The sequence below is a fragment of the Lineus longissimus genome, chromosome 1 (assembly GCF_910592395.1).
Source record: "Lineus longissimus chromosome 1, tnLinLong1.2, whole genome shotgun sequence".
NCBI lineage: Eukaryota > Metazoa > Nemertea > Pilidiophora > Heteronemertea > Lineidae > Lineus > Lineus longissimus.
In genome coordinates this window covers 8,616,492-8,628,247 of record NC_088308.1, presented here as the reverse complement: position 1 = coordinate 8,628,247, position 11,756 = coordinate 8,616,492, and the positions used below count along the sequence as shown (strand labels likewise).

General features: G+C 41.1%; 1 protein-coding gene across 1 annotated transcript; it reads right to left on the bottom strand.

Annotated features, from left to right (window-relative positions):
- Nucleotides 1-8,301: 8,301 nt before the first annotated feature.
- On the bottom strand, nucleotides 8,302-11,722 carry LOC135496994 (neuronal acetylcholine receptor subunit alpha-3-like). The gene is made up of 6 exons (XM_064786616.1): nucleotides 11,710-11,722; nucleotides 11,343-11,479; nucleotides 10,916-10,960; nucleotides 10,543-10,652; nucleotides 9,761-10,293; nucleotides 8,302-9,301 (listed from the first exon to the last, which is right to left on the bottom strand). The coding sequence occupies exons 1-6, from the start codon at nucleotides 11,720-11,722 to the stop codon at nucleotides 8,886-8,888; spliced, it is 1,254 nt and encodes a 417-aa protein (XP_064642686.1). The 3' UTR covers nucleotides 8,302-8,885.
- Between the last annotated feature and the right edge of the window lie 34 nt (nucleotides 11,723-11,756).

Here is an 11,756-nt window from a genome sequence, read left to right as displayed (position 1 = left end):
ACCGTCTTGGGATGACGCTGTTTCATCGTTGCTTCGCAATATGTCTTTGGAGCGTCCTCGCTCCATTCAGCTCTCCCCCAAGTGGGACTTAAGGGTTCTCATGAAATTTCCATTTGAGCCCATGAATCAGGCAGATTTTAAACATCTGACCTTTAAGACCGTTTTCCTGGTGGCTTTGGCCACGGCACAGCGGCGGTCTGTGCTCCATGCTTTAGCCTTTGATAAATTGACTTTCACTGAGAGGGGCGTGGTCCTAGAATTTGTCCCAGGCTTTCTGGCTAAAAACCAGGCGCCGCACACCTCCAGGCGCCCGGTTTTTATCCCCTCGTTATCCGCTACGGTCTCTAGAGACCTTCCGGACAGAACTCTCTGTCCTGTTCGGGCATTGAAGTTCTATTCTAATAAGACTAAGGAGCCTGCTGTTTGCCTAGGCAGGAAGCGCCTCTTTTTGTCTTATAGAGAGGGGTTTACTAGGGAGATAGCTGCAGCCACGGTCGCCAGATGGTTGGTGGCCACCATCCGGATGGCTTATTCTATGACACTCGTTTCTCCAGAGCTTCGTCGCCTAGGCGCCATTACGGCCCACGAGATTCGGGCCATTTCTACTTCGTGGGCCGAGTATAAGAGAGTGGCGCTGAACGAGGTTTTAGATGCGGCTACGTGGAGTTCTCACTCTACCTTCTCCCAGTATTATATGAGCGATTGTTCCAAGTTATAGACGGTATGCTGTCTCTTGGTCCAGTTGTCGCTGCTTAGCACGTGGTCTAGGTGTTTCCCTGCCTAGACCACTCGTCGATTTTCTCTCCTGCTGACTGTCTTGTCCTCCCTCCTTTTTAAGCGGGGGGGGGGGGGGGGGGGAGGAGGGTTGTTCCATAGACTGTCGCCGGGTCCAGCTGTCCTAGGGTTCAGCCGCCTAGGACTTTTGAGAGTTAGTCAGTGAGGCCGCTCCATGTTATTCTGGGGCGTGCTCTCTTTCTTGAAAAAATTTTTTTCCACATTGTGTCTCTTGACGATATGTGCTGAGCTTATACCGTGTTGAGGTGGTTTTGTCCCCGTCTAGATGGGTTTCCCAGTTATGCTTCCCTTTGTTGTCAAAGGGCCTGTTGACCTCTAGCCCGGATTTTTCCCAAGCATTCTCTCTCTGGGTCCCCTGGTCTCACCCGTTGGATTCTGCTGTGCAGCTTGGAGACAGTTCACTTCACTACATGGTAAGTCACCGTTTACCCTCCTTCCTTTAATTGTTGGTATTCGATGCAAAAGTCTGACCTTGGTAGAGTATGAACGACAAAAAAATTCCTTTTCCTGTGGAAATGTCATTTTATTACTTCATACCTACCCAGGTCAGACTACCCGCCCTGCCTGTCCCCACAGCAACGGGACTTACTCGGTTCGCTCGAGTAATAAGTACTATGATGGCGGCTCACACGAGGCAGAGGCTGTATAGGGGCGTCGCCTAGGTGTAGCTAAGCAAACTAGCTAAGAGATTTCTATTATAAATAGATTATTTCTTCCTCGGGTGTGTCCGAATGAAGTACACATGCAAAAGTCTGACCTGGGTAGGTATGAACTAATAAAATGACATTTCCACAGGAAATGGAAATTTTGTGTGACATCGCCTTCAACTTACGTCATAATTGACGTCTTGACGTCTTCACGTCTTGACGCCTTCACAATTGACGTCTTCACGTCAAAAAACGTTAATTTTCGATAATTTTCTGATCCGGCGACTCGGACCGATCACTCAGTCGGGTTTTTTTTCTTATTAGATCACTACTGCATGATAGAGGACAGCCTGCAGTTGCTTAAATGCATACGAGTTAAAAGCGACTGATCCAGTTTGGCTCATTTTCCAACCCGATCTCGGATCAAATTATTGTTTCAATTAGAACTTTTTAGGTCATTTGTTTTGTTCTTCGTGCTTGGACATGCAGTTTCATACAGGAGCCTTTGTAACCGGCCTCACTGGCGTTAAATGGAGATATTATCATTATTATTATTATACAGAATTTATATAGCGCCCTAATCAGAAAATCCGCTCTAGGGCGCTTTACAGAGATAAAACATTCATTGCACACAAATATTGAAAAAGATAAGATATTGATAATACATTTAAAAACTTGTAAAAATTTAAACATTGTAATATCTTTTTAAAAATAAGGTCTTCACTGACTTCTTATATACATCGAAACTGGAAGATGTTGACGGCAGCATCGGATATGTCAACTGTCATAATCTAGTGAAGCAGAAAATCAAGGATTACTCATCTCGCTATATGTCGCAGTTTCTCATCTCGCGGTTCGTGATATGCCGATTTTCAGTGCTGTTCGACAGGAAGTTAGGTTACTCCTAGTGCATAGTACCATAATACCAGTTTTACAATACATGGCATATGCTGGTGATCAAACAGAAAATGATAAGGTGTCCTGCTTACCTCAATTTTTTATATCCAAAGTCGATATTTGAAGATGGAAGTCACAAACTGTCCCTGTTTAGTTAGGTGGTCATGCCTATAAGCCGGATACATGTACATGTATGTTGTTACACTCTGAAGTTTGTACTACGTCGGTCCTCTCTCTTATATATTTAATAATCTAGTTAGTACATGATCTACCGAATGAATGAGCCTTCGATAACACGATACATCTACCAATCTCAAGTATCAACCTTTTGAATTCGATGACTTCCAAGGGAGCTTGATATGTTACTGCAGATTTCGTTAAAATTCGTTATTTAACAAGGTATTGCGAAAAGCAAGCACATGAATGCACACAGTTTTTATTCCACCATTTAACTAAAATTCCAAATTTAATTGACAACCAATAGCTATCCAATCATGCAGTAATTTCAATTTTCTAGATTGGTCATAGTCAATGTTTTATGGCAAAGATTTAAATAGTCCTTTTCTGTCATTGGGCATGCAATATGATACAATGTACGTGAGAAACTTTATGAAAAATACGTTTAGGAAATTAGTACGACTTGGAATGACATGAGTTACTATGTTCGCGACGTTTTCCTCGACTTCGTGCATAGGCAAACAGAGAACAATCGAAAAAAATCATTTCTGAATTGCTTGCATGCTACGAAAAAGGTAAAGAAATACATATTGTCACGAATTTGGAATGTAAAAATTGCCACTGTGTGAGACAGACGAGATTGTTCTAACTGTGTTGTGGTAAGTTCTTTAGAGGCGAAGGCAAAATCCCACACTACGACATGAATGGCGTAGGGGATGGTAGTAATGATAAAGGCAGCTGTTACCAACGCTACTAAGGTCATTGCTGTCCTTTCGCCAGCTCTCTGATCATTTGTTACAATTGCTCCCATCTTTCCCCTCTCGGAGCCTTTGGTCTTTATTTTAGCAATAATGATGATGTTCAGGACGGCTATGATGCCAAGTGGTATTATTACTAAAAGAAACACGTGTGTTATTTCATAAAGCCAGGCGATGAAAGAAGGGACGTCAAAATAACATCCTAGTCTGGCAATTTCATCATCCTTAGCCATCCTTTGAAAAATAGCACACGGTAAACCCCAGACAGAGAATGCGATAACAATGACTAGTTGAAATCGCTTTACGGCACCTGTGGTACAAATCGCCGATGCATGCAACGGGAAAACAACAGCAACAAATCGTGAGAACGTCATAAGAACGATGGTCCAACTAGGTAAGTTTATACCTCCATAGGCGATGAAGGTAAACTCTTTACAAAAGAAGTCACCGAGATAATCTGCGGCACTGCGAAATCGCACTGAAAAGTAAGCTTGAAATATGACAAAGTGAGCTAAACAGCTCCACAATGCAAACAACTTTAGTAATAGGCAACTTGAGCTGCCTTTGTATCGCCGATTTGAAAGCACTATCAGGATGAAAGCATTTTCCACCCATCCAACAGATATCTGCACTGGAGGTAAGTAAAACCCTAGAACCTCTTCGAGGAGAGATGGTGAACTTTCTACTCTGGACGTATTTAGATTGCCAGTGATGCTAGTTTGGGCCATTGGTACGTTTATACGAACTCTTTTTCAGTTGGACGTCAGAAGAAATCTTCGGAAGGACAGTTTTCGAAAGACTTACGAATCGTCCAATTGTATCGTTAGATTGCCACTGCATGTAATCTTCTGAACGAAAACCTTCTTCAATCATTTTCAAACGTCTTCTGTGGCAACCAAAGCAGTGACTTCACGATAGCGCCGTTTACATGGGACCAAACCAAACCCGACCAGACCAGACCAGAATCTGAAGTGAAATTAATTGATGTTCAACGTGGTTTCTTCAAAATGCCACCTGTGCCTGGTATGCAAGAGTGCTTAAATGTATCCGAGTTAAAAGAGACTGATCCAGTTCGGGTCCTTCTCCATCCCGATCCCAGGCCAAATTATTGTTTCAAAGAACATTTTAGGATTTTTGTTTTGTTCTTACTGCTTGGACATGCGGTAGCTTACCGTAGCCTTTGTATTGTCTTAGGCCTCACTTGCGTGAAATGGATATATTAGCGGCAGCATCGGAAATGGTAACTGCCATAATCCAGTGAAGCAGAAAATCAAGGGTCAGGTAACAATGATTACTCATCTTGCTATATTTCGCCATTCCTCATCTTGCGGTTCATGAAATGCCGACTTTCATTGCCGTTCGACAAGCAGTTAGATTACTCCTTATGCATATGCCATAGTACCACTTTTAAAATGCATGGCATATGCACTATGAGAACCTATCACTACAGTCAGTGGTGCTCTAACAGCAAATGATAAGGTGACCTGCTTACCTCGAAATTATAAATCCCAGGTGGATATTTGAAGACGAAGTGATCACAAATTGCCGCTTTTCGGTGGTCATGCATATCAGACTGATACAAGTATGTTGTTACAGACTGTAGTATGTACTTGTTCCGTCCTCTCTCTTAAATATCTATAGCCAGCCAGTTATCACATAGTTAACGGAATGAATGAGCCTTTGATAACACGATCCATTAACTAATCTCAAGTATCAACCTTTTGAATTCGACGACTTCCCAAGAAGGATCATGATGTAGTTGTACTGTTCTACAAAGTTTCTATATGTATACCAAGACGGAGATCAAGGTGTTTGGGTCTCAGAGAGTCGTAAACTCACTCAATATCCATGCCCTGATGGTCGCTGACATAAAGGTCAATGTGTTACCTGACCCAGTCAGAAATCTTGGTGTTATGTTTGATCAAACGCTGTCAATGGGCCCAGTGTGCAACATTTCGAATCCGAAACATTGGCCGCATGCGAAAGCTCCTTACGCAAGAAGCTACGAAACTTCTAGTGCAATCAACTGTCATATCCAGACTGGATTATCGTAATAGCCTGCTCGTTGGTGCCGATGAAAATGTACTTGATAAGCTACAAAAGGTTCAGAATCACGCAGCGCGAGTAATCACAGGGACGCGTAAACGTGAACATATTACCCCCGTGCTGAGAAGTCTACATTGGCTACCAATCCGTGAACGTATAGAGCTCAAGACAATGCTCCTCATATACAAAGCAAGAAACGGACTTGCCCCTGCTTACATATCCGAGCTCCTCCCATCATGTGACTCCGGGCGATCCCTGAGGTCCGAAGACAAATGTCTCCTGATGATCCCCAGGTATCGCCTGGAGACGTACAGTGGCAGGAGCTTCCTTGTACAGGCGGCCAGACTTTGGAATGAGCTCAGCATTGAGATTAAAAAGGCTAAGACTGTTGCTATTTTCAGGTGCGGGCTAAAAACCCATCTGTTTAGACGATATTTTGAAGCACTGCATTAGAGCAAAATTAGGATTTTGCGGTATGTAAATGTAAATTTCAATTCAATTCAATTTTTCAGACAACGGCAATTAAAAATTCATTTACAGAACATTTATCGATACCTCATCGATTAGGCGAAATAATCCACTTCCGCTGGTTTCATTTGCATGCATTTGATATCATTAAAATACGTTATATAACAAGGCATTGCGAAAAGCAAGCACATGAATGCACACAGTTTTTATTCCACCATTTAACCAAAATTCCAAATTTAATTTATACCCAATAGCTTTCCAATAATTCAGTAATTTCCAATTTTCTTAGATTGACATTAGATTGACAGTCAATGTTTTATGGCAAAGATTTAAAATAGTCCTTTTCTGACATTGGGCATGCTATGTTATACAATGATACAATGTACATGGGAAACCTTATGAAAGGTACGTTTAGGATATTAGCAGGACTTGGAATGACATGAGTTACTATGTTCGCGACATTTCCTTCGATTTCTTGCAAGAGCAAACGGAGAACAATCGAAGAAAATCATCTCTGAATTGCTTACATGCTACGAAAAAAGTGAAGAAATACATATTGTCACGAATTTGGAATGTTAACATTGCCACTGTGTGAGACATACGAGATTGATCTAACTGTGTTGAAGTAAGTTCTGTAGAGGCGTACGCAAAATCCCACACCATGACATGAATGGCGTAGGGGATGGCAGTAATGATAAAGATAGCTGTTACCAAAGCTACTAAGGTCATTGCTGTCCTTTTGCAAGCTCTCTGTTCTTTTGTTACAATTGCTCCCATCTTTCCCCTGTCGGAACCTTTGGTCTTTATTTTAGCAATAATGATGAGGTTTAGGACAGCTATGATGGCAAATGGTATTATTACTAAAAGAAACACGTGTGTTATTTCATAAAGCCAAGCGATGAAAGAAGGGACGTCAAAATAACAACCTAGTCTGGCAATTTCATCATCCTTAGCCATCCTTTGAAAAATAGCTGACGGTAAACCCCAGGCACAGAGTGCCATTACAACGACTAGCTGAAATCGTTTAACGGCACCTGTGGTACAAATCGCCGATGCATGCAACGGGAAAACAACAGCAACAAATCGTGAGAACGTCATAAGAACGATGGTCCAACTAGGTAAGTTTATACCTCCATAGCCGATGAAGGTAAACTCTTTACAAAAGAAGTCACCGAGATAGTCTGCGGCACTGCGAAATCGCATTGAAAAGTAAATTTGAAATGTGATAAAGTGAGCTAAACAGCTCCACCATGCTAAGAACTTTAGTGATAAGCAACTTGGGCTGCCTCTGTACCGCCGATTTGAAAGCACTATCAGGATGAAAGCATTTTCCACCCATCCAACAGATATCTGCACTGGCGGTAAGTAAAATCCAAGAACCTCTTCGAGGAGAGATGGTGCACTTTCTCCTCTCGACTCATTGAGATTATCAGTGATGCCAGTTTGGGCCATCTGTACGTTGATACGTACCGTTGGACCTCAGAAGAAATCTTCGGAAATACAATTTTCGGAAGACTTACGAATCGTCCAAATGTATCGTTTGATACGGCTGAAAAGATATTGGAAAAAATACAAAACGAAACCGAAAAATTCATCTAAAGTTGACCAAAATCATCGACAGTGCAACAGAGCCCGGCTTTATAATATTACATCGTAGGTCTACTCGCCTGACATTCCGCCTGACCTGATAACATTGAAGAGTGGATTTTGAGAAAGATTTTCAAAAGATGCACAAAAAAAGATTATCGCATGGCTGATAGTACAGTCCACCCATGCAGTAATGATCAGCGCGCAGCATGTGTTTTGATTTTTGAGACTACTATAGTTAACGTGCATACGTATCCAATGTAAACAATGTTTCTCATGTCCATGGATTCGATTCAAATGGATTAAATTTGACTTAAAATGGCCGCCAAAAGAGATAAGCGCGCGAATGAAGCTTGGACAAGCATTTTCATACAGGAGCCTCTGTATTGTCTTCGGCCTCACTGGCGTTAAATGGAGATGTTGACGGCAGCAACGGATATGTCAACTGTCATAATCTAGTGAAGCAGAAAATCAAGGATTACTCTTCTCGCTATATGTCGCAGTTTCTCATCTCGCGGTTCGTGATATGCCGATTTTCAGTGCTGTTCGACAGGCAGTTAGGTTACTCCTAGTGCATAGTACCATAATACCGGTTTTACAATGCAAGGCATATGCTCACTACAATCAGTGGTGCTCAAACAGCAAATGATAAGATGACCTGCTCACCTCAAATTTTTATATCCCAGATTACTATTTGAAGATAGAAGTCACAAACTGCCCCTGTTAGGTGGTCATGCCTATAAGCCGGATACAATCATGTATGTTGTTACAGTATGAAGTGTGTACTACGTCTGTCCTCTCTCTTATGAAGTTAATAATCGAGTTAGTATGTAATCTACCGAATAAATGAGTCTTCGATAACACGATACATTTACCAATCTGAAGTATCAACCTTTTGAATTCGATGACTTACAAAGGAGCTTGATATAACACAACATATTTCGTATCAAGTGTTTTGTCAAACAAAGGCAGTGGAAAACTCAAACTACTTTATCAATACCTTATCGATTAGTCGAAATAATCCACTTCCGCTGGTTTCGTTTACATGCATTTGATACTGTCAAAATTATTTGCTAACTAGACTTTGCAAAAAGCAAGCACATGAATGCACACAGTTCTTTCGCTAAAGTTTTAGTCAACCATTTAACGAAAAGATACAATGAAATTTATACCCATAAGTTATCCGATCATTTTTTAAAATTTTTTCGAGATCTTATCCCTCAGTGCGAAAAACAACCCAAAAGTTGTGAAGTTCAGAATTAAAAAAGATATTAGTAACCTCTATCGCTGTTTTTCTTAGTTGATGTCTCGTTGACATCACTCAAATGATGTTGATTAAGTGACATCATGCTATATTGATGTCAAATATATATCAATTTGACATCTGTTTGAAGTATAATGGTATATTGACATTGCCAAATCTTCTCTGGCTGTATATGCAGTAGTCTGTGGTCGACCTTTAGTTAGCGGAACGTCTTGTTTCATGTACTGTTGATAAAAGGGGAATCACTTAAGAACAGATCATCACAAAGCAAACAGTCGTTATGATGAACATTGAAATAACAAAAACGTACATGAGGAACTTGTCGATAATACGTGCAGCAACCGTCCACTCTAGCCGTGTTTGGTGATCAGTAACAGGTTCGTCTTCTTTCACGTATCGCTGAGGCCGATTCGTGATAATGTCGGTGTCTTTAACACCTTCGCGAGACCTGTGCATTGGGGATACCGATAAAGTTGTGGAAGAAGACGTTAAATTTCGTGGATTGGCCGCCGTGTTGCAAGTGATCTTTGCAAGGCCGCGGATTATCCTCTCGACTATTTGAGACATTTCTCTCTCTGCGGGCGTGTAGAACACTTTCAGAACCAGCACGGTCAGGACGATCGAGGCGGCAGACATACCAGTCAGCGCCGTCAAATAGATAACTGAAAAGCAAGAAAACCTGGAATTCAAATTTCCAGATTCGACATTAGGTTATACGTTTGGCGCTCATGCATGCTAGTATCAAATGAGCTACTACAGGCATATGAAAAAAATCAGGCCAAAAAGTTTTATTTTGAACACGGAATATCAATGAGTTAAATGTTCTTAAAACTCATGGTCAAATTTAAAAAAGCAGACAATATTCTTTTTATGGTGGAACAAAGGTCTTGTTTTTTTTATGATTCGTATTTCTGATGCAAAATAATACATTTTGCCCAAGTTTGTTTTCTTCATATACATGTATAATGAACCAAGCAAGCTGCCTAATCAATGTTTTAAGTACTGACTTCAACACGAAACTGTGCATCGGAAAATTCCCCAAAATCTAATGAATGCATGCATTAGTTATAGCAATCAGGGTTCTGTTCTCAATGATTTGTAACATTGCCATCTTGCCTTACCTATGATGGGGGTTTCACTCGTGTTCTTGGGTATGTTGCTCGCAGTTGTCATCTGGAAAACGGTCAGGGCAACCAAAGTGGTTATGCCCAGTGAGATTTTCTCTCCCGATTCGCAAGGAAGGCAGAACACCATCAGTACCAGGAGAGAGATGGCAACACATGGGATCAAGATGTTCAACACGTGGTGGGTTGGATTTCGTCTGAGGTATAATCGATAGTGATATTCTTTCCAAGCCCACAGTCCATAGTCGCGTGCTGCTATTTCCTCTTCTTCTCTCAAAGACCATTCTCCATTCTCCGCTAGATCTGGAAATTTCATTTGTCGCATTCCCTTTACAGGCTGCAGCTCTCGCGGACTGTAAGCATTGCTTCCAATTATAATCGTACATTCCTGTTTGTCGAATGGAAACTTTGTCATTTTCATCTTGCACTTGACAGCGAATATTCCACCGGGTACCCAAGTCGCATTCCCGTCTGACTTCAAAATGATTCTGTGTGATTCGTCATATTTAAACTGACTGCTGGCATCGATCCTATAACGAAACATAGTGGTATTATCTACTAGGTATCAAGAGAATTTGGTTTGGCCGCTTAAGGTTGTGATAGGGTAATTAAAATTACCGACTTAAGAATTGAAGTCTTTGGAAAAACACGTACTAACTCATTTAATGAGTGTGAAGAATTTACGTCGAAGTCACGTTGATACTTCACTCGGTTATAGTGGGAAAACCTCTAAAATGACGAGTAATTTTTCTCACAGGATTTCATAAGCCATCGCTTACCTGTTGAAGATGCCGATATCTGGTAGCCAAACTGATTCTGCAGATACCATTATTGACCGCAATCCATTATACTGGGACTCGTTCCACTGCATGTACGCATCATTCCATTCCTAAAAAATGACGAAAAAGTACAGCAAATTATCTTCTGGTCTGAAAAATAAGTTACAAAAGATCACAACGGATCGTGCTTGATTGCACATGACTGAGAGCAATACCATTGGCTGAGATCTGACACAACTTTGCATAAAATCGCGATGTATTTCAATGCCTTCGTACATAGGGCTGGATATTCTAGACTAGAGCGGAGGCTGCTGTCGACTAGCGAACGATCATCAATCTTCAGAAGAAAAACAGAACCACTTCAAATACTCACCATACCAACATGCGCGAAAAACGTCAAGGTTTCTGTGCTGCTGTCCTAAAATGTATCAAAATTCAAAGTTTATTTCAAATAAAGGTGAGTTTGTGCGGTAGTTTATCCATACCACCAATATTTCGCGGGTTTCACACATTAGTTCGATTACGAAAAGTCGATAAAATATTTGAACAACCTAAATCTTGAAACTCGGCGCGATTTTTTATTCGCCCGATATATCCATATCGGTGTACATAACAATAATGTTGAAATAAATATTCAGTGCATTTACATACATGTAATAAAAAAAACACGAATTCAATTTCCAATTTTTAAGCGAACGGCGTAGCCCTAGCTCCATGATTTTGTTAGCTCTAAAGGAATTTTAGGCTCTTTTAAGATAATTATCAAAATCATTGTAATTATAGCTGGCCTGAAAACTTACCAGTTGAATATCCACGACTGTGAGTTTGATGGACACGACAACCGGATCGGAAATATTTCTAACTGGTCGCACAGCCTTCTCATAAACCGAAGGATCGGTCAGTTGACGGATAAGTTTACCCTCAGCGTTCAGGCTTCCTGAAAAGTTTCACCAGGGCCTCACGATGGGTAAAGGTATTGGTTTACCTTGGTAACACAATAGAAAGGCGCTCCCATTACAGTGTTGGAAGGATACAATCAGATGAAATAATAAATGCGGCCTTAACGCCCTTGGAAATGAACTAATATTTTGTCTGTTTCTTTTGCGTCGTCATTTCCTCACCCGGTAAGCATGTGTTTCTCTTTGGCAAACCGATACCTTAACCCACCTTGGGCCTGCATGCTTGTTAGAAAGCATGTTAGTTCATTACTCCAT

Bases quoted from the DNA above. Each gene is read 5' to 3' on its own strand.
- LOC135496994 (XM_064786616.1), bottom strand. The intron at 10,961-11,342 runs GTAAGTTTTCAG...GATACATTTTAG, and splicing joins CAGTCGTGGATATTCAACTG to GACAGCAGCACAGAAACCTT. The intron at 9,302-9,760 runs GTAAGGCAAGAT...CTTGCTTTTCAG, and splicing joins GAGTGAAACCCCCATCATAG to TTATCTATTTGACGGCGCTG.